General features: G+C 35.6%; 1 protein-coding gene and 1 pseudogene across 1 annotated transcript; one reads left to right on the forward strand and one right to left on the reverse strand.

Annotated features, from left to right (window-relative positions):
- Nucleotides 1-1,117: 1,117 nt before the first annotated feature.
- Nucleotides 1,118-7,149, reverse strand: LOC117343467 (annotated as a pseudogene).
- A 2,416-nt stretch (nucleotides 7,150-9,565) lies between these two features.
- On the forward strand, nucleotides 9,566-17,679 carry LOC117322322 (arylsulfatase B-like). Its single transcript, XM_033877176.1, is given in 9 exon segments — nucleotides 9,566-9,941; nucleotides 11,453-11,639; nucleotides 13,523-13,557; nucleotides 13,559-13,711; nucleotides 13,914-14,022; nucleotides 14,835-14,930; nucleotides 15,253-15,499; nucleotides 15,939-16,090; nucleotides 17,067-17,679. Coding segments are annotated over 9 exon segments (1,503 nt in total). The 5' UTR covers nucleotides 9,566-9,689; the 3' UTR covers nucleotides 17,339-17,679.
- The last annotated feature ends 6,804 nt before the right edge of the window (nucleotides 17,680-24,483 follow it).

Genomic DNA, 24,483 nt, shown 5'->3' on the forward strand with positions numbered 1-24,483 from the left:
GTGGGTGTTTTGCTTCAAGAATACCGAGTCAAATCTATTCTGTTACAAAATCAGGTTAAAAACAGGAATCATAGTGAACACGAACTTGATATTAAGGCTAAGTATATGCATTTAGCTTGTACAGTTTACATTCGTTGTTCAGAAGATAATACATGTATGAAAAAATTAAATAAGTGACAAATCTCTATAGCCAGGGTCCCCAGTATCCGTCATGAAGTTTGGGGTCAGCCCGATTGTCAACAGGTGGATATCTACAGGGTACAGCTGTGGAATTTGCTTGGTGTAGCTTTTTCATCATCAACATTGTGATCTTTGGAAGCTTCTCATGTAAGTCATCTCTCTCCTCTGGGTCTTTAATAATATCAAATAACCAAATATTCTTTTTAGGATTACCTGCGTCGATATCTGGACGGGGTTGAAAGGACGATCCAGGCGCTGGTATCCAGCTTCCGTTACCTAAAACAATAACTCTGTATTCACCCTAACATGTATTATAGTGTTGTAAGCCTGACCTGATACGATGTATATTTCATTGCATTTACAGGTAATGTTAAAGTCATGATTTTCGGTAAGATATAGATTTACAAATGTGGTCATTGTTGATGGTTTAGATATGCCAAAAAACCTATTTGATTTAAGGAGACAGATGCTTACAATTTAATTTATTTCTGCGAATTTTTTTTTTTTTTTTCAAATGTAGTTAATATTTAGCAAATTGAAACTTAAAAATTCGAACATTTAGATTTTATGTATGTACAGCTTAATGTCAAGCCAAAACCCAAACAACTTGTTTTTCTATTTAGGAATAATGATGCTTTCTGCACAATTAGACCAATCAACCCTTTCAAAATTATGTTCAATTTAACCGTCGAATGTCATTATAATCTGCTCGTTATGGGACCAATAGTGAGAACAAAGAGACGGACGGATGGACGGACGGACAAACACAGAGACGAGACAAAATATAATACTCCCAGTTACTTAAACAAAAACTAATAACCTATTACAAGGTTCATTTCGTGGCGTATACAAAATAACTACATGTACAACCAACACAATCGGTTAATATCGCTGGACCTACCAATAGTACATTGTTTAATACGTTTATTACATTATATTAAACTCTGTGTATATTAGGATACCAGTCAGATACGTGAATGACTTCCTTGGAAATTGTGCCTTTGTTCTTCAATTGTTTCCCGTTGACAAATCCGACACCACGCACTCCTCCTTCCCACAAGGAACTTTTCCAACCTCGTAAAGGCCAATTATTTCCGCCTAGGTCCACTCTGCCTCTATTGTCTAAAATATATTATTGTTAAAAAGCATGATTTTATTTCCAAACTAGCCAATTACAGCATTACCATTATATAAAATTAGTTCCCCAACAAAGACTGATACAGTTTTAACATATAAATGGTTTATGCTGTTATACAAACATCCAAGCATATCAATTTTTTAAGATGCATGTATAATAACACTTTTGAGATGTAACAAATAAATGAAGCCATATAAATTAATTGTCATCATCGAAGCAAGTTACATAGAATTTACATTGTAATTGAAACTAATTGACAATTAAATGTTTTACTCGCGACATTTCAGATACTGTAAACGTGGATATTTTCGTAAACTATACGCGTGGGGGTATTTTTTGAGATTGACCCACCTTCGTTTGTAGTTCGAGTATACTCAAATTAATATCAAAATAACAAACATGGGGGAAATTTTCGCGATCAAAAGGGATCCGCGTAATTGGGGATCCGCGTAATTGGCGCAAATTTCCCCCTCGCGTGAATTTCCACGTTTACAGTAAGCGAACATGAAATTAATTCCAGAAATTTCTACCTGTAGAGAAGACCAGAATTGTATCATCCCACATCCCTTTGGCTCGGAGTGCTGCTGTGATGTTCCCTACGGCTTCGTCCATTGCAGCCACCATGCCTATTAGACAATATAAAGTGTTCAAAGATATTAAAGTAATATATGTCAATGCGTCAATTTTGCTTTATTTCGTTAAATGTTATTTACTATCACATGTGTTTTCCATTCACAGAAATTCCATAATGGATCAATGTATAGAGAAAGTTCTAGAAGAACGTTTGGACGTGGCAGAGTTTGGTGAGTGATAAAACTGTTACAGACTACTTACCTGAATATATTGTCCGGTTGTAATCGGGCAAATGGGAATAGGGTTCTGAATATTGTGTAGGAACTTCAAGTGGGCCATGCACAGCTTGAAACTCCAAATAAAGAAACATCGGCTGTAGAAATGGAATAACAAAAAATTAACAATCGATCGAGAAAGTCAATGTGAATTTTATTCGAATTTGTAAATATAAAAGATGAAAAGAATGTCTAGACTCCAATGAACATGCTATAGGTCATTGGCGAATGTATTCACGGACCATATTAATTACCTACCGCTAACGGACTTCTATGAACTGTACCGTGGAAACATTCTCAAATTTCTTGGTTTCAAAAAAAAAAAGCTTGTGGAGTTGTTTTCCTAGATTAATAGCACTGACTTATTCAGTATTGAACTAGCACATCTAAAATCAACAGTTTATGAACTGTGAGCATATTACCCACTAAATCTTCGATGATAAACTCATTTACGATATTTGTTTTCTACTGTAACTGAGAAACGACATATTTACTGATGAAGTACTTGTGAATAATATGGTGTCATTATATAAGTCACCATGACCCCAGAGAAATTGAGCCTAATATTTTTTTTCTATGTTGACAATCAATTTCGTCATTTTTGTTTTTAATATTTCTCCACGTAAGAAATCATACTTTTTCGGAAATATTCCACCCCATAGGAATACGAAACTAACAATATTTTAGTATCAAAGCCATTTTTTAAACATTATTTTTCTTTGTAAAATTGATATTATTGAATTGTTTTATTCAATTTTGAAAGTATATTCGACACAAATGAGGTACAAATCGATCTTATCCAACGCATACCCCCCCCCTCAAAAAAAAAGCCATCCAAATCAAAATTGCTCAACACAAAAATAATTAATAAAAGGGAAAATGTAAACACCCAGCTGCCATTTTAAAGATTACCACGAAATAGAATCTGTGTTTTTTCTTTTTTTCTTTTTGTCCCTGTACTTTTTTGTTCTTGTTTATTTTTTGTGTTTTTTTGTTTTGTTTTTTTTTCAAAAATCCAAAGACGACATTGTTAAGGAATATCATTCAAAATATAATTATTTTGTGGCCTAGAATGCTTATACCTATCATTAAGTTTAGCTTCGGTAGAGTATTTTCCTTGGTGGAAATATGGTTAATAAGATATTCATTTCTTTGTACTAAAAAAATCCAGGTGTCATGCATTGTGTTAGCATATCAGTGGTTCTAAATGCTTAATCAACACTCTTCCAAGGTGTAAGTCCATTTTTAGTTGATGGGGATGTTAGATGTACGATCAATATAAATTGATCAAAAGTCGATGTTCCTGCAAGGTAAACATCTTTGCTATCAACTGACACACCGTCTTATGTATCGTTTAGCGTCAAATGCTGATATCAATTATTGAAATAATACAAATGCCACAGGTTGACCTAAACAACTATGGGACTACAGGACCACTACAAATCTTATATGACTGGACTTTCATGACTTATTTTCTTGGATGATGATAGCTCATGTTTTATTCAGCTTTCAAAATCTTCAAATACTAATCTTTAAATGTTAAGAGAATAAAAGTTAAAGGCTGTGCCGATACTTCGACTTCTGCATTGAAATGTACTATGTCTGAAAGTGACTGGTTCCTTAATCGGTGACATCTTCATGGTTTTGTCTGAGAACTGCTGATACAACCTTCTGGAGAGTGCGAACATAAATGTTCAGGATACATTGTGATGGCAGTATTTTTTTTTCAGTTTTGAAATCTTTTTTATTCATCCTTTTACATATAGTATACATACAGGTACATTATATTACATGGTATAATAATACAGACATATCATTACAGCGGTAAGATGTACAATACGTATCAAGTGATGAATAGAAAAAAAAAGGATTGGTTGGGTTTTTTTGGAATACAGAGACAAACAAACAAACAACCTTCCACTCACGCTTTCTCTCATTTTAATATATTGTGTTTAAAGGTATAAAAAAGAAAAACTTTTGACTTCCTTTTAAGTACATGTTATGATATGTGTGAAGAAGATCTGAAAAATTATTGGCAGTATTTTTTGGTTACCAATGTAAACAATAACGATCTTGATAATGCTTGATTTGAATCATTTACAAAGAAAACGTTAAGAAGATCAGACCATCAATGCAAGAGTTGTTTTTTTAGAATGAGACAATTAGCTTAAGCTATTGCGTTGCTATTTTATATTGATTAATGTTGATGCACACATGACAATTATTTCATAATTTTGATGAACTGACAACAGACAACAAATTGCTTATTGGACAAGGCATTACAACAAGCTAAATGGATACACTATCAAGTTCGAACGTGTCAATATACACAACGCATCATATTTTAAATATATAACAAATGATCAGTCCATATTAAAAAGAGCAATTATTTGGTAATTCAATCACTCTGTCCTCGGGACTTTAAACATGGCGTGTAAAACAAAAGCATGCGTGACTTGTTGATTTACCCTGATTTCTGCAGCATCTAAGGATTAAAACGATTTCTCAGTAAACTATGCAATCTTTCGTATATTTAAATGTTGTTTTGTCACATCTTACCTTTGTTGACGGGTAATTGTGGACAAGGTCTGCAACACGTCTGGCATACAAATGGGTTGAATATTCCATGGGAACTGGATTAATCGGTCCATTGTTATCCCGGAAGTCGTATCCACAGAAATCATATCAATACGTTTTATTGTAATGATCTGCTTGTCCTGCCAAGATCCCTGTTATGGGGAGAAGGAGACAAAACATACTCATTACGTAAAAGATAACCTAAGTTGAAGCCTATATACAATGTATAGAGAGCAAGGGAAACTTTTATGTGTAACGAATGTAACAATACTGAAATGACAATGTATAGGAACATTGACCTATATAATGGCAAGATCAAATATATTTTCTCTAAAATGTGCAAAGAAATGTGATAAAATATGCAATGTATGAGCTGAAACTTGTTTAATTGGACATCATGTAAGGTCATATATGTTTAATGTATATTCTTTATTTTTGCTTTTAATTCTGTTTTGATGGTATAAGTTTTTTTCAGAGAGTATTAAAAAGATGCAATGAAGTTTTAAAGTTCTGAAAGCTCCCATAATGATGGCCTGTCTTCTGGCTAGAGTTTACATTTTTTGTTTTTGTTTTTCAAGGAAGTCATGTACATGTATATACATTTATTTTTTAAAACATCCTTAACTGTGATAAATTTCTACATGAAAATGGTGTAAAATTCTGATAATACATGTGGTGTTAAACATTGTTATACCACAACATGCGCTGTATATCATTGTTATACCACAAGATGCGCTGTATATCATTGTTATACCTCAACATGCGCTGTATATCATTGTTATACCACAACATGCGCTGTATATCATTGTTATAATACAACATGCGCTGTACATCATTGTTATACCTCAACATGCGCTGTACATCATTGTTATACCTCAACATGCGCTGTAAATTATTGTTATAACATAGCATGCGCTGTAAATCAAAGTTATACCACAACATTTGCTACAAATCATTGCTATAAGATGCGGTTTATAGCACACACTATATTACCAAACATGCAGTGATTGAGGTCAACGCTAATGACGTAGAATCAAAGTTGAACTGAATCGCAAAACTAGGTTAGACACAGCTTTACTTTAAACCAATCGAATTAATGTAAATCATGAAATATTGGAGGGTTCATTGTCATTTCCTTTGTAGCTTTAAAGTTAAATGTAAATAATGTTAATATTTACATTTGTCTGGCATTGCCACTATATAGTCTGTTTGAGAGCTCTGGCATTGATGTACGTTTAAATACCATCCATCATGCGCTACACTTACCAGCGTATTCATCCAGGTTAATTAAGATTAACGACTAATTATTTTGTCTACATTATTTGTAAAAAATATGCCATTTGCGCATTACGTTGATAATAAAATGATTAACAAAATTGAGGTTTTTTCTAATTTTTATTTTTACTTTCCATGTACTATTTTGTTTGCCAAAAAACACGCGACCATGTTCCGGCTGTTCTAACGACTGACGAAAAATCTGCTGACTGTCGGTAAGGCGGAAATTATGAATTTTAAATATGAATTATAGTTTTTAAATAAAAAGTAAAAGGAATGTAAATATAAGCGTTGAACTGTTTTTGTATTGTATTTATGATATATTTGAAGGCCAGAGCTTTGCAAGCAAACAAATCATGATGTGCAAACGCACATTATGTTGTTTGCTTTGCAAAGCTCTGCCATTCAAATAGATCATAAATACCATACAAAAACAGTTAAATGCTTATACTTTAACTTATTTTCATAACAGCTCATTCTACACCCAACGTTATATCTCAATGCTTATACATAACGTCGTTTACAGCATACCGTAAAACGAATCGAATCCTCTGTTGTTCGGTAAGAATTCTTCTTTGTAAAAGCCGAGATGCCATTTGCCAATCATGTGTGTAGAATAGCCTGCTTCTCGTAGTTTTTCCGGAAGTGTAGGACTATCACGTGGTAGTGCATTCGGCATATTCCCCGCAATATGTTGTAACCCAGTGTGCGTTTTAAATGGAAGAAATCTATAGGCGTTTCAGCCAAAATCCATTCATTTTTCAAGGAACAATTTATCAATATTAATTGTTTTGCATGAAACTCTTGACGATTCCGATTTATTTATCGAACAGTGCCAATGAAAGTATATTTGTTTTCATTTTGAAAATATTCATTAGAAGTGACCTTGGTTGGAATGTTTTAAAAGACATTCCTTCTTTTGAATAAAGTGTGTGTCGCCAAAATGAAACTTAATGGGAAATGTGTATTTCCCCCCAAGTAGTAAAAGTAATCATCTTTAAATTGATACGGTAGTTTTACTCTCAAGGGATACCAAAGACCTTCGAGTATTAAATCATAGAAATTCTCAATTCGACCCGAATTATCACTAATAACCGCAAAAGCAGACGGTATATGTGTAGGAAACGTCATTTTTCTTTACATTTCGGCGTTACTTTCATTACTGGTAGGCACAAAAACTCATATAATGTTCATTCGGGCATAGATTTTATCAATAGAAATTTTGCACATTTCTAACGTCCGAACGAAGGAACGCCCCTTTAAAAATATATGTTTCATCATGTACAATAAACCTGATATCTGCCGGACATAAGTTGACTCCTCGATGGCGTACATATTGGCTAAACATAGTAGTTTTCTAGCCGTACTCCATCCTTCGCCAGCCGGTCTAAATGAGGTGTCTTTATTTCGGATCCATGATATCCAATATCGTTATATCCGTAATTGTTAGCAAATATGAAAAGTATGTGAGGGTCTTTTTGCTCTTACGACCTCTTGTTCAAAATTCTGCAACAAATAAACACGTAATTGATTATGTAGATACGAAATTTAATGATACAATGTGACATTGGTAAGATTACTGCACACAACCCCGGCCACGTTATATATTGCTTATGAATACCAACTAATAAAAATACTATATGAATAATATAATTGAATAGCAAATATCGCAAATATATAGTAAAGAGGTGTATTCACCCAGGAACAAGCAAGATCCTTTCTAGGAAAATCAGCTTGTAGCAGAGGGTGACCAGCTCTAGAAAAATCAAACATATGATATAAAGTATATCAGGCACTGCCAAATGACAGTCAACATTTGAATACTCTCTATTTACAATTTACTCTACATGGGCGTAGGTGGACCCTTGATTAAGTGTAATTACGAGCGCCGTAGGCGCGAGTCCGAAAGTTTTGGAAAGTTTTGAAGTTTTAAAATATTGATATGGAGTTCAAACAAAGTCCATGATCCGGCTTTTTCCCCCCAGTAAACTTAAATTTTCATTTCTGTTCCCGATGTGTTAGTGCCACATATGGTTCTACTATGTATACAAGGTGCATTTGACTTCATATTGATACATTTTTTTATGAAAAATTAAGTGGATTCACCTGCGTACCTGCGTACAGGCAGCTACGTGCCTGCTCTAAGTCATGTCACATCGGAAACTGTATCAACTTGCCAATGATGTATCTAGGTCTTTTCCTCTGAATAGACTTTGTGGGTTCACAAAACCATATATCTCACTCTTTGCTTCTCCTTCAAAGATAGTATGTGTAACAAACCTATATTTCTACCATAATCCTTCCCCGAAAAGACATTTTGTTTTCACTCGCCAATATCACATCCTCGTGATTTAACTTGAAAAAGTATATACTTTCACTTCTTACGCCATTTACTTTTTATATCTAAACACCTTTGATGTATCCACTACCAACAGAGGATGGTGGAGTACCCAGTACCTACCAGTGTTTGTTTAGCCCAAACAGGCAATACATTTGTCAAGTTGCTTCCTCTAAACCAGATGTACAATACCACCGTGAATACGCATATACAGAGCATGAATTTCCCGCCATTGTTTAGTTTCCAGATCACCATATCTGTAAATATTCAGAAAATAATGATAATCCCTAAAACTTGATTGATAAAATAGCTCTAATAATGTCGTTTCTTTGTTATCCTGATATTATCTAATGTCACTTGGATAAATATTCTGATAGTAAACAAGCAAACACCAACTTCATTGACTAAATTATTGTACATTTTAGCTGACATGTCCTCGTATTCAAATATTATATATTTGGAAGACATTCATTATATCCACTGTACGATGCACCTGTAATTAACAATTTAATTTCTTAAACATTTACTTATTTTTATTTTGAAAAGTATTTCTTCCAAACTATTGTATTTTTTCTCTCTCTTAATTCACTTCTGAGGCAGTTACGGGAAAATATTAAACTTAAGCGGAACGCTCACTAAAGGTGTGTTATTCCATCAGGACAATGCTGCTGTTCACAAGTCTGTCATTACCATGGCAGCCATTCACGCTTGTGGCTTTAAATTAATTGAGCATCCGCCTTATTCACTTGATCTCGATCAATCAGACTTTCATCTATTTCCAAAACTGAAAATAAGCTTTTTCAGGCACCCATTTTCAGTCCGGTGATAACGTCATACTTGCATTGGATAACGTTCTGAACAGCCAAGAAAAGGATTTCTTTAAAAGTGGCATTGAAGCCCTGAAACACAGCTGGCAAAAGTGTATAGATACTGAAGGGGATTATGTTGAAAATAATGTTTGTCCGGCAAAATTCGAATCCTTCAATATGAGGATCACAACATACATTGTATCAATAAGCCCTCGTATCAAGGAAAACACTTCACATGAAACGTGTCAGCAATCAACTATAATTAACACAGAGTGCATTATACCGTAGACGGATCAACGGTTCGACATATCACCTCCTACATATTGATGTATCCACAGTATACAAATCATTCATCCAATTCCACTTGATTTACTTACATGTCATTGCTTAGACGGACCGCTAATATCATCATCACTGAAAATATAGATCACCGAAAACGATAGATAAATGTAATCAACCACCGCATGACAGTCCCGTGACCTCAATGTAAAGATAAGACTTTTAAAATAGTATACAAAGTCATCATGGCTTATGCTGTGTTTGGTTTTATCATACATATTTTCTTAATCTCTTCTGCACTGTGTCAGACACAAAAACCTAATATCCTGTTCATCCTTGCTGATGACTATGGCTACAATGATATTGGTTACCATGGCGCCGACATCAGGACACCAAACCTTAACAAGCTGGCTGACGGGGGTGTTATACTGGAGAACTACTATGTCCAACCCTTGTCCACGCCGACACGTAGTCAGCTAATGTCTGGTCGCTATCAGGTACATATATAGACTACGTTGATACTGTTGTCGCCCTAACAGCTACTCACAACAATATCCTTTATACAGATAATACACATGCTAAGTTACAATGGCAGCATAAGAGACAATTTATTATTTTTCCTATTTCGTGATATCTCACAAAATTGTAAACCAATATTGTTTATGAACTATTTGTGCCAATTAATATATATAGAGCAAATGTCGATGCTTTATATGCATTTCAGTCAATCGATATGTTCCTCAATTGCGTTTGTTTATTTACAAAAAGTTTAGTTCATACCAGAAGGTGTGGTATCTTGTTCTATAATTTGCAGGTTTATTTGCGATTAACTACCAATATCTAAATCAACTGAACTAACCATATGTTTTCAATTAAATTCCAAATAACTAAAAGGTATTGACAGCTATGACCAGTGCAGATACATGCACGTGGACTTCTGGCCAATGCTTGTCAATATCTGTGTGGCATGTAGTTTATATAATATGTTCTTAATAATCAAATAATTGCTGTAATCATCTTTGTCAATAAAATTTGTTGAATTGAAAATCGAAAATTAGCTATATAGTAGGCATTGGCTTCATGATTTCAATACATATTCTGTCATATAAATACATACGTATCGTATGTAAGTTCGACTTAGATGGGATTAAAATGTCAATGCCATTGTTTTTTAAGACGTCATGATTCAATCATTGCCGTTTTATGTAATTGCATAATCATTCATATAGGTTAGTATTAGATAACATCCTGTTGATTTACTTATTTATTTATCATTGAAAATCCCCAAGAAATCCAAAGATATTAAAAAAACGATCAACGGTTGATAGGTTCGTGTTACCCCTGAAAGCAACGAAATATAAAACTCCACCAAAATAATAAGTCACTTCCATGAAAGAAAAAGAAATAAAGTTCAGTTCCATATGATATATAATGTCAATATTCGAGAATATAAGGTAGCAGTGAACAGTAAAAATGCCCAATTATGAAAAATATGGCACATGTTTTAAATATGTAACCATTGCCAGTTAACTCTACATATCACCTCTAATAAAGTATATATATTTGCAATCTATACAACATTTGCAATTTTAATACAGCTCTGAAGGATAAGTAAACTTATTTTTTCTATTTTTTTAATACCTTTAAAATAGCTTAAAAATTGCAAAATATTATGATTTTTGACCCAAAATGACACGATTCTCGACACATTTTTTTTGAAACCTATTTGAAATTAAATATCTCTATCCCAAAGACAGAATTAATCTTGTTTTGACATATGTTGTACATTAAGTTTTCCCGCAATCTTGCCTTGATTATGAGCCTCCATTTTTCGCTGTAGGCAAAACTAAATTTCCTGTGTAAACACACTTTCGGAAAATCCGGAAAATCACTCATGGCCACCATCTGTGGTGTGCTACCTAATACCTTACAACTTTGAATGATTTTCTTCCGTGAGAGTCGTTATATTACACATTATTATTAACAAACAATGGAAATGTCTTCTCAGATACATACTGGATTACAACACGGTGACATCACCAACGCCCAACCCAATGGTCTTCCTCTCAACAGTCCAACACTCGCTGATAAATTGAAAGAGGCTGGCTATTCCACGCATGCTGTGGGCAAATGGCATTTGGGCTTCTACAAGAAAGATTTCATGCCGATGAATAGAGGCTTCGATACCCACTACGGTTGGTGGCCTGTTTGCGAAAACATGACTCAATTTAGCATGAATTTATCAAAACCTGGGTCTATTAATATCACATTAATATCAAAATACAACCAGAAGTAAGCAATACAGACTTTTTTTTTAATTAAGTGTTTGGCAAGTAATGTTATAGAAATAAATTGAAAGCAATGACAATTATATCAAGATAAACGCTGTGTATACTGACACTTACCTCAACGGTAGTGCTGTGGCTTCATTGGAGTTATGCAAGTTGTTATCATAAAATCTAGTTCCATATTGGCCTGTTTGGTCTACAATATTGGCCCGATTTACCTGGATGATTGTTAGTATGACTCATGAAAAAATTATTAAGCTATGCTGAAAAAAACAACATTAATGGAGTTTTATCAACAGTCGCTTAAAGTAATGATAAATAATTTAGATATAGTATACGTAATTTTCTGCGTATTGCCCGCTCTGGGGTATAGCTCGCGGGAAGTAGATTAAGGCATTTTCTATGCCTTTGTAAAATATATTCCAGATACCCCGCACTTGCAGATTGCCCGCGGGTTATACGTGTACGTCGACAGCGACGAAGACCTGTCACTTGCCCAGATTACTCGACTAGACCTGGGCAATCAGGATTTTATTAAAAGTGCTTCTGAGCCATCGGACTTTGAAGGATGGTGACTTCGCGATTTACCGATGATGTTTTGAATGATGGAAATCATATACATATGATGGGAATATTGTGTTTATTTTGTAAATGTATCTATATTTAAATTTATCAATCATTTATTTTGTTTACAAATAGCGTAAATCTAACCTACATATGCATGGATATCAACGCATTGAAATCAGTTACTTCATCTGCTGTTTCAATACAAATGGAAACATTTAACAATGTATATAGCCCGCATTTTTTTTAAATTTGGTAAAAATATCCATAGATAGCCCGCATTGGCAGATAGCCCGCACTAGGCATCTTCTGGTGCATAAAAAATTGTATAGCCCGCGGACAATACGCAGGAAATTACGGTATGTATATTTATGCTATGTTTCTGCTGCTGGTTTTGATTTTCGATGTAGAAGATGCTTACTCTTCCGGAACACCTGGTCTTAATCTCCTTGAACTTTCTATCTTTCTATATTTTATGTTTGTATTTTGACCCCGTTTCGGGTATTTTCAGAAATATATGTATTTTTTGTTTCTGTATTGAAATACGACCCATAGACAATTAGTAATTCTGCTCCGAATGTTCATTTAGTATCGTGTATTATGATTTGTCGATCTTTCTTTTGTAATACCCGAAATTGTGTAATGACACCCTAAATATACCGCATAAAAACGCATCAATTTACAAATCAATGTCGTCAAAACTAGCCGCAGAGATTAATATGAATATATTTACTCAAATGACGGCAAAATGTTCCCGATGGAAGACAGATGTATTTCATTGACGACTTTCATTTTGTTTCGAAAGTGTATGAAACTATCGACATTTTACCGTGTAAAATCTAGGGGCACTAATACGCTTCAAATCCAAGATACATGTACTTCAAAGCCCTTGCCCACAAAAAAATGCCATTTACATGAAATGGGAAATGTAAAAATATATGCTGTTACAAAAACATAATTCATTCCTGGGTTATTAGGTTTGTAATTGGAGAGACAAATGTAAAGTTATATTCCTCCTCGGATTAGATTTTGATGCTGTACATCATTTAAAAAATCAAAAATATCGCTTTCAAAATGTTTATATGAACTATTTCAATAAAGAAGCAGCAAGTGTCTTATTTACCTCCGACAACAGTATATATAAGTAAACAGGTATCCGACTCATGGTATACGATGTCTATTTGTGTACATGGAAAAATTGGGGCTAAAAATGTATCTTTTTTTAGGATTTCTAACAGGCAGCGAAGATCATTATAACCATAGAGGATGTGCCTTGGTTTCAAAGGGAAAACCTGACGTTGTGCGGTACAGATTTCCGGGATGGATTTCAGCCTGTCAATAGCACTACAACCTACTCGACTGAACTCTATAGAGACCGGGTAGTGGAAATCATCAGCAAACACGACACAGCAAAGGTCTACTTCACAGAAATACCATCTGAACACAATATATTGTCATTTTATGTTTACAATCCTGATTTATAAATCGGTCATATAAAATTGACATACGAGCTCGTAATATTGTATACGATGTGTTGATGGTCATATAGTGTAATTGATGTGATGAAGTATATTTTAATTTTATCGGTAACTATAGTTGATGTAATACCTTTTCCAGCCTCTATTCCTGTACCTTGCACTGCAGGCCGTCCACACACCACTTCAGGTCCCAAAGAAATATCTTGAAAGTGTATCTTACCTATATGGTCCACGTAAAATATATGCAGGTGTGTTTACGTAATTTTTTACGAGTTGAAATTGTTTTGACCCATCGTCTTAGAATCTTCACATTGTTCTACAACCATTGTGTGACAGAAGCAATATAACTATTTTGCTGTTGAATTACGAAGGTGTGACGCCTGCGAAACATATAATTTGGAATCATATCTTTTTAGAGATTTTGAGAGATTTTTCCTTATCTTGGACAAGTCGCTGTTTTTAGTCGATACTCCAGGGCTTGTGCCAATTTTCCCGATTTCTGTGACAAAAACAGTTTCGTTTACTGACAAACAAAAAATTATTTTTTTCGAGAGAGACGTTGGTTAAAGGAGACCATACCGTGAAAGTATTATGGTCGATACCATGATACTATGATCTCATGTGAGCTTTTTTCATTCATTGTCCGATAAGTTAGCGTGTTCAGTGCTTCTTGAATACCTAATAGTGCTATTCTCACCACTCCAGTTCTCGTGTGCATTGCGGGTATCGTCGATGAAGCAGAAGATAGCGTTTACTCTGTTGGAGCACCTGGTCCTTCTTCTGTCTAGTAGGGTCTCTCTGTACATCTTGTTTTTCGCCATACAGTTCCCTTATAATGTCGGTATTCCCTGTGTTGTGTGTGAGACCGAATGAGTCGTCAAACTGAGGGGGAAACGCACTTGGGAAAAACCCTTGTAATATTTTAGTTTGCTCGTCTTTCTCACCTCCTATCAGGAAATCAAATCCTCGTTGTTTGCTTGGGAACGCTGTGTATTTCCCAAAAGGTCATTCCATAAAGTATCGTATAAACAACAATATGTTATCACATTTTATCCTAAAGGTATGGTAGTTGCTATGGATCAAGCCATTGGGGAAATTGTGTCGGCATTTCAAGTAAAGGGAATATGGAACAACACCCTTTTGATATTTTCTACTGGTATGTATACATAATCAAATCCCGCCTTTAACACATTTTACTTCAATGATTGAACTATCACATATATACAATCATTGTGGTATTTAACCTGTTAACATCGTAACCTTAATTTACTGTTGTACTTGCATGTTGATTAAAAGGAAGTTTTTCCCTAAACATTCAACTCACAATGCATCAGATCAGAGTCTTATCAAACAGCTTACCGTTACATTAAACCTTCGATGTCACAGATGATGTTTAAAGAAAAAAATTCGTTGGTAATAAATTCAATATAGTAAACAGTTGTATGTTTAAAAACTTTATGTTATCGACCATTCTTAAGACAATGGTGGACTTGTAAAGCACGGCGGAGGCAGTAATTGGCCACTACGAGGTTTCAAGGGCTCGCTTTGGGAAGGTGGAATCAGAGGCGTTGCATTCGCCCATGGTGACGTTCTAGGGCGGAGTCAAGTTGTCTCTAGAGATCTTATGCACGTCTCCGATTGGTATCCTACGCTCGTGGGTCTGGCCGGAGGTTCCCTTAATGGAACACAGCCATTGGATGGCATTGACCAATGGAAAATGCTAAGGTAGGACGTCTTGGTGTGTAAATGTTTTAAATTACTTATTTTGGTATGATACGATCTGTATGTGTTGCAAATGTCTTAAATAGCCTTAACTTCCATTGCTACATGCATAGGTGAAGCATGTATAAATATTTCAACTAAGAGATTATCATGTGGTAACGAACTCAACAAAATAAAACTATCCATGTGATAGTCTGACTTTCATTACAGATTATTTTCATAGACATCACAAGGGAAATCGTTGAACTGAGTTTCTTTGTCAAATGTTTAAAATTACCAACATTATAGACATTGTTTATAAAAGTCAATACCAATTAACTAATTCAGTCAGATATTCTTAGTCTTGTTTTTTTATATCGTTATGATTGCGTGAATTATAACAAACATCCACATGCAAAATTACTATACAGAAACTGGATAATAACAATACTCAATTAATTAGCGGAGGAAGCGCCAGTGCAAGAGAAATCCTTCTCCATAACATCGACCCTCTTACAGGCCCTATTGGGGAGCGGATGTATAACGATACCTTTGATACGAGAGTGAGAGCTGCACTACGATGGAGGCAATGGAAAGTCTTAACCGGAAATCCAGGTGAGGAGCACATTCTTCAGTACATTCGGCTAACTTAGCTGTTGTGTAAAGTATGATGAAGCAATAATTCAATGCATTGGGTCACTTATGGAGTTCTGTTCACTCATTTTGATAAGCATGATGATTCCATTTTCCCCCCATTTGTTAATTTTCCATTTCCAAACAGCAACATCCCTGCATCACCTACCTACGGTGTATATGGCTCAGTTAATTCAATATCCAAGGATTTTTCTCATTATAAGGATTTCCGTTTTAAATGTCGACTACTGAAGAAGGATGCAAGTTGATGAAGACAGTGGAAAAGTGGAAAAGTCATCGTGATCTCATGTAGAAATGCCGTTCCCTCGTGCAGTGTGAAATCAGACGCGTCTGATGTTTGTTGATATACCTAGTAGTTCCATTTCCACCAACTTTCATTTGAAATTGTGACTTAACCCGCATTAAACCTTAATTTGTATGACAGGTGTCGTCGATGAAGACGCTCACTCTCCCAGAATACCTGGTCTTAATCTTATTGTGCTTTTTCAGGAGTCTCCATGTAAATATATATTGTTTTGTTTAAATGTGCCCTCGTTTGGTCCATATTGAGTAAGAGTAACTGTTTCGTTGTTATGTCGGTATTTCTTGTTGTTGTTTTTTATGTTAATGCATGTCCTCTATATTTTAATATTTCTGTTAACATTTCTTTAATTTTTACCTTGCTCTCTGAATTGCCAAACGTTTGGTCACAAGCATCACTTACGAATCCTAGAAGGAGGAAACATTCCTTATTAAATTGCGCTATTATCATGGATGTACAATCGTTTGAGTAGTAGTTCGGTTTGATTCAAGACCAGGGTACTAGAGTGGTCTCACTTCGGATAATGGTCTGTGTCTGTGGTTTAAGGGTCTGTACAGTATAGACATGTTCACTATATAATTTATTTTGTTTCTCGTTTTTAGAAATTCTTTCAATATCTGACGATTTATTTGCTAGGTAATGGCAGCTGGGTTCCGGGAGATTGTTCCGGTCTAGAAACAAAGCGTGGAAGCGGTGGGGAACCAACAAAGAATCTGTGGTTATTCGACCTCAGCAAGGACCCTAACGAAATGGATGACTTATCTGACGTATACCCGGACATTACAAGGAAGTTATTGGGGATGCTGGAGGCAGCCAATAGAACTGCCGTGCCGTGTAGTTTCCCTGACCCAGATCCTGATTCTAATCCTACGAATTTTGATGGATTTTGGGGACCTTGGTTATTGTAGTAAGTGTATGGTTGGTCCAGTTACAACCCATTTACACGCACTACACTAAAAACATAAAAGATTTAAGTTAAAGAGTGAATGAGATATATGTTACACCAGCTTTGGTTTGAAACGTCGGCCATTGTTTTCGATGAAAATGAACATCTAACAAAATTGAATAATGTAGAAATTGTATATGCTTAGATACTATGATGTCAATTTGAGCTACATATAAAACAGTTGTGTATTTATCTTGTTCACACGGACTCGCAGACAATATCCACTTTTACTAAGTGGGAGTGGGTATACATGTAAAACAATGTCAGACATTTGACAAAATAAAGTCAGTTTTAAAGGTTTGATATTCTATTCTGTGACATTTATCCATCTCTTTAACGCTATATCGCTCCTTAAAGGTACATTCCTTCCTTTGAATTAAGTTTATGTCTCCAACATGAAACTTAATGGGAAATGTGTGCTTTCCCCAAATAATAAAAGTTATAATCTTTAAATTAATACGTCAGTTTACTCTCAAGGGAAACTAAAGTATTAAATCATAAAAAAAAAATTCTTAATTCGACCCGAAGTATCACTAATTATCCCAAAGACAGACGGTATTTGTGTACAAAACGTCATTTTTCTGTACATTTCGGCGTTACTTTCATTACTGGTAGGCACAAAAACTCATATAATCCTCTTTCGTGCATAGATTTTAACAACAGAATTTTTTCCACGTTTCTGATGCCCAAACGAAGGAATGCCCCTTTAACCCTTGGGATTGTCCTTCAACATGGATTTTAGTCCTAATTTTGTAAATGCTTCTTCTAAACGTTGGATGTTCCTTAAGTAACGGAGATGGCATTGAAGTTGTCATCGCTGGTGGCTTCATGGTATCCCTGATGACCAGCTCATTTTCCAATAGATCATCCGACAACATGTTGGTCTACCATTTGATATTTTACTTGGTTTTACTTAACAGAAAAAAATGAAAGCAAGATTAATGTGCTGACTGCCCTGCAAACACAGCTGACTAAAGAAAGGCGTATAATATGGTCAACGAAATTTATTGAAACGTATTTAACAATATGTAATCAAAATCTTATATAGTGAACGATAGAACGCATTCGCAGTTGTGTAAAGGTTCTGTTTCAATAAACATAATAGTACAATAGCTGATAGTACTTCTTTATATGTGTCGATATTATCGATAGCACCATATACATGTAATAATTAATGTAGTTGAATTCTTACGCAGAAACATGAATATAGTATCAACGTTATCCTGCCATCATGGTCCAAACACAACTTGTAAACAAATAATAGTTAAATCAAATCTCGCACCCATATATTCAGAAAACAAGCATCGATAAAATCTTTGTGAAAAACATGTATGAACAATTGTGAAAATATTTACCAATTTAAACAAACAGCTATTATCAATAATCAGCAATAAAACAGATTTAGGGCATGTACCAACAACACGAAAGTCCTGATCGGTATTTCTTTATCATACGATATATATACACGATCTGATAAAAAGCCTTTTAACACACTCATTAGTCAGATATCGAACCTGAAATAATATCTATATATTTATTTAAACTGACGAGTACTTAAAGGAGTCATTCGTGACGTTTCCCTTTTTGACCCTCTTGACTTGGCATGTCATTCGTGACGTTTCCCTTTTTGACCCCGTTTCCTGGGCGTGAAACATCACTTGTAAATCAACTTCATTACAATGCCCTACACACGTTAAATTTAGATAGCGGTTTAAATCACGTAAGGTTATAAAATCCCTTTCACGTAAGGTTATAAAATCCCTTTGGAATAAGAAACAAGAGGCCCAACGGGCCTTAACGGTCACCTGAGATTTGAAATATTTCAGTTAATTTAATTGACTCTTTTTGGCCCCATCCATCAGTCCTTTGGGTCAGTCAGGGCCAACATGTGCATATTAAGCTGTCATCCCTTGCTGATAATTTTAAGAAAGTTAAAATGAATTCCAATAGACATAAAACAAATGATTGTCAAAGATATGAATTCCCTATATAAACTATCGCAAAGTTTACCCTCTTCCAAGGGGCAAATGTGAAACCCCAGGGTCATGAAATTCACAATTCAAGTAAAACACCATAAAACCATTCCTTCTATGAAAAGTTTTTGATTCTATCTTATATAGGTATTGAGAATAAGATTTTGAAATTTCAGTCAATTTGACACTTTTTAGCCCCGCCCGTCAGCCCCTGGGGGTCAGTCAGGGCCAGCATATGTGTACTATCAAACTGTTATCCAACGCTGATGATGTTAACCAGGTTTGAATAAATTCAAATACAAATCCAACAAATAATAGCCAAAAATGTGATTTCCCTATATAAACTATAGTAAAGTTTACCCTCTCCCCAGGGGCAAAACGCGAGACCCCTGTGTCATTAAATTCACAATTTTGGTAAAGCACCATAAGACCCTTCCATCTATGGAAACTTTTTGATTCTACCAAATATGAGAGTAGAGAAAAAGATTTTTGAAATTTCAGTCAATTTGACCCTTTTTAGCCCCAGCCCATAAGCCCCTGGGGGTCAGTCAGGGCCAACATTTCCATACCATCAAAATGTTATCCTATGGTGATAATGTTGTCCAGGTTAGAATGAGTTCCAATACAAATCCAACAAATAATAGTCAAAAATGTGATTTCCCTATATAAACTATAGTAAAGTTAACCCCCTCCCCAGGGGGCAAACATGAAACCCCAGGGTAATAAAATTCACAATTTTGGTAAAGCACCATAAGGACCTTCCATCTATGTAGAGTTTTTGATTCTACCAAATAAGAGAGTAGAGAAGAAGATTTTTGAAATTTCAGTCAATTTGATACTTTTTAGCCCCGCCCATCAGCCCCTGGGGGTCAGTCAGGGCCAACATATGCATACTATCAAACAGTTATCCAGCACTGATAATATTAACCAGATAAGAAAAATTTCCAATACAAATCCAATAAATAATAGTCAAAAATGTGATTTCTCTATATAAACTATAGTAAAGTTTACCCCCTCCCCAGGGGCAAACGTGTGACCCCAGGGTCATGCAATTCACAATTTTGGTAAAGCACTACAAGACCCTTTCATCTATAAAGACTCCACCATATCTGAGAGTAGAGAAGAAGATTTTTGAAGTTTTAGTCAATTTGACCCTTTTTGGCCCCACCCCTCAGGCCCCTGGGGGGTGGGGACCATATAATTCACAATTTTGGTTGACCTTCAGCCATAGAAACTTTCTGCCAAATTTCATTGAATTTTGTTCAGTGGTTTTGGAGAAGAAGTCGAAAATGTAAAAAGTTTACGGACGCACGACGGACGACGACGGACAAAAGGCGATTAGAATAGGTCACTTGAGACTTCATCTCAGGTGACCTAAAAAGTTCATCAAATCGAAACTAGAATAGAAGCAAGAAATAAGTTATGACATGTGTTGTAAGGAAGGCATTCCTCTCACCTCTGTGGCAAGCCAAGTTGTCATTTATTCGCGAAGCAATGCTGATCAAGTATTTTACCAACTTATATAAGATATCTTATATGATTATGAGATATCTTATATGTTTTTAAGATATATCATTTAAAGTTTATAAGATATCTTATATAAGATATCTCATAAAAGATATGATATCTTATATCTTTTATAAGATATCTTATATTCTTTTATAAGATATCTTCTAAACTTTTCTTTATAAGATATCTTATATAATATATAAGATATCTCATAAAAGATATAAGATATCTTATAAAGAAAAGTTTATAAAGAACGAGACTCTCGTGAGACCGGCAAAACCTAAAAGTTCGAGAATGACTGCTCCCTCTGTAAGGTAACTTCCAATTTGTTGGAAGGCAAGCGGAACATACACAATTAACCCTCTGTCACGACCACGATCGGCTAGGTACGGAGCAGATGTCGTGTTCGTACAAACATGAATATATGGCAATTATAAATCTGTTTCAAACCATTCAGTTCATTATCTCAAATTTAAACCTCGTTCTTTATAAGATATCTTATAATCGAATTACATGTATATAAGATATCTTATATAATTTCCTTTATAAGATATCTTATATAATATATATATAAGATATCTCATAAAATATATAAGATATCTATCTAATTTTATGTATAAGATATCTTTTATGAGATATCTTATATTATATAAGATATCTTATAAAAAAAATATATAAGATATTTCATTTATTATATTAGATATCTTATAAAGTATATAAGATATCTTGTATAGTTTATAAGATATCTTATACACTTTGGTAAAATCCTGGATTAACGTTGCTTCGTGAATAAATGACAACTCGGCTTAATTGCTATACACCTCTGCAAATTCCGGTAGCCTACATAGGCTACCGGAATCTGGCGAGGTGAGCCGAATGGTAAGGAATGCTGTCAACTAGTTTGATGTTGGTAGCTATGCCAAGTTCAGTTAATTATATATCAATATTTTTAGACACTTTTTATATACACGTTAAGTGTAACTTGGTCATTCCTATTTCTGCATCATAAAAGCAATATAATTATGAATATTCATTCGACACATGCCACTCCAAAACGAGCATTCACACGATTATCAAAAACTTAATCATTGCACAAAAACAACCGTCCTGGCTTCAATTGAAAAAGGAACACATAAATTATAGAATAAACAGTATCTGAACACCATTTGTTTCGTTTCTATATTCGTTAACATGTGGTATTCGCTATCAAGTTATTCGACAAATAAGGTTTAAATGTCAGTAGTATTCAACCGGAATGTTCCAATAATGTGGCAATATTAAACAGTAGCCATTTATGATCAGAACAATAATATTTTCTTCAGGAATAGAAGTATTTTACAATAAGAACGGTAGTATTTACTGGAATTTGAAAAAAATGGTTCACTAATCTTTAAATAAAACAAGAGGCCCATGGGGCCTGTATCGCTCACCTTGTTGGATTTGACCAAATGTCAAAATAATGTTCATGTTCAATTTGTTCATACACATACTCTCTAAGGGACTGAAAGACCCTAGGGATTATTTTTACAACCTAATTGTGAAGAAACTAAGTCCCTTAGGGTGGGAAAAGACCCTTGGGCCTCTTAGACTCCGCCCCTCAGGCCCCTGGGTGTTCAGAGTAAAATTTATACAAACTCTAGATCTGTTCCCCTCCCCCCAAGGATGTTCCTGACCAAATATGGTTCTAATTCATTCATAACTTTATGACTTGTAGCGATTTAAAGACTTAATCTCTATTTCCCCTATTTGGCCCCGCCCCTCAGGCCCCTTGGGGTTCAGAGTAAAAATTTATACAAACTTGTTCCTGACCAAATTTGGTTCAAATTCATCCATAACTTTATGACTAGTAGCAATTTAAATGATTAACCCTATTTCCTCTATTTGGCCCCGCCCCTCAGGCCCCTGGGGGTTCAGAGTAAAAATGTATACAAACTCTGTTCCCCTTCTCCCGAGGATGTTCCTGACCAAATTTGGTTCTAATTCATTCATAACTTTATGACTACTAGCGATTTAAATGATTAACCCTATTTCCTCTATTTGGCCCCGCCCCTCAGGCCCCTGGGGGTTCAGAGTAAAAATGTATACAAACTCTGTTCCCCTTCTCCCAAGGATGTTCCTGACCAAATTTGGTTCTAATTCATTCATAACTTTATGACTAGTAGCGATTTAAAGGATTAACCCTATTTCCCCTATTGGGCCCCACACTTAAGGCCCCTTGGGGCCAGACCAACCGTTTATACAAAATTGGTTTCCCTTCACCCAAGGATGTTTCAGACCAAATATGGATCAAATCCCTTTATTCCTACGGAAGAAGAAGGATTTCAAAGAATTTGCTATCTTTCCCCTATTGGGCCCCACCCCTAAGGCCCCTGGGAGGCCGACCCACCGTTTATACAAAATTGGTTCCCCTTCACCCAAGGAAGCTTCAGACCAAACATGGATCAAATCCCTTTATTCCTGCAGAAGAAGAAGGATTTTAAAGAATATGCTATATTCCCCTATTGGGCCCCACCCCCCAAGCCCCTGGGAGGCCAGACCCACTGTTTATACAAAATTGGTTCCCCTTCACCCAAGGATGCTTCAGACCAAACATGGAACAAATCCCTTTATTCCTGCAGAAGAAGAAGGATTTTAAAGAATATGCTATATTCCCCTATTGGGCCCCACCCCCAAGCCCCTGGGGGGCCAGACCCACCGTTTATACAAAATTGGTTCCCCTTCACCCAAGGATGCTTCAGACCAAATATGAATCAAATCCCTTCATTTCTACAGAAGAAGAAGGATTTTAAAGAATTTGCTATATTTCCCCTATCGGGCCCCGCCCCTAAGGCCCGTGGGGGACCAGACCCACTGTTTATACAAAATTGGTTCCCCTTCACCCAAGGATGCTTCAGACCAAATATGAATCAAATCCCTTCATTTCTACAGAAGAAGAAGGATTTTAAAGAATTTGCTATATTTCCCCTATTGGGCCCCGCCCCTAAGGCCCCTGTGGGGGCCAGACCCACCGTTTATACAAAATTGGTTCCACTTCACCCAAGGATGCTTCAGATCAAATATGAATCAAATCCCTTCATTTCTACAGAAGAAGAAAGATTTTAAAGAATTTGCTATATTTCCCCTATTGGGCCCCGCCCCTAAGGCCCCTGGGGGACCAGACCCACTGTTTATACAAAATTGGTTCCCCTTCACCCAAGGATGCTTCAGACCAAATATGAATCAAATCCCTTCATTTCTACAGAAGAAGAAGGATTTTAAAGAATTTGCTATATTTCCCCTACTGGGCCCCGCCCCTAAGGCCCCTGGGAGGCCAGACCCACCGTTTATACAAAATTGGTTCCCCTTCACCCATGGATGCTTCAGACCAAATATGAATCAAATCCCTTGATTTCTACAGAAGAAGAAGGATTTTAAAGAATTTGCTATATTTCCCCTATCGGGCCCCGCCCCTAAGGCCCGTGGGGGACCAGACCCACTGTTTATACAAAATTGGTTCCCCTTCACCCAAGGATGCTTCAGACCAAATATGAATCAAATCCCTTCATTTCTACAGAAGAAGAAGGATTTTAAAGAATTTGCTATATTTCCCCTATTGGGCCCCGCCCCTAAGGCCCCTGTGGGGGCC

Source organism: Pecten maximus, chromosome 2, assembly GCF_902652985.1.
Source record: "Pecten maximus chromosome 2, xPecMax1.1, whole genome shotgun sequence".
NCBI lineage: Eukaryota > Metazoa > Mollusca > Bivalvia > Pectinida > Pectinidae > Pecten > Pecten maximus.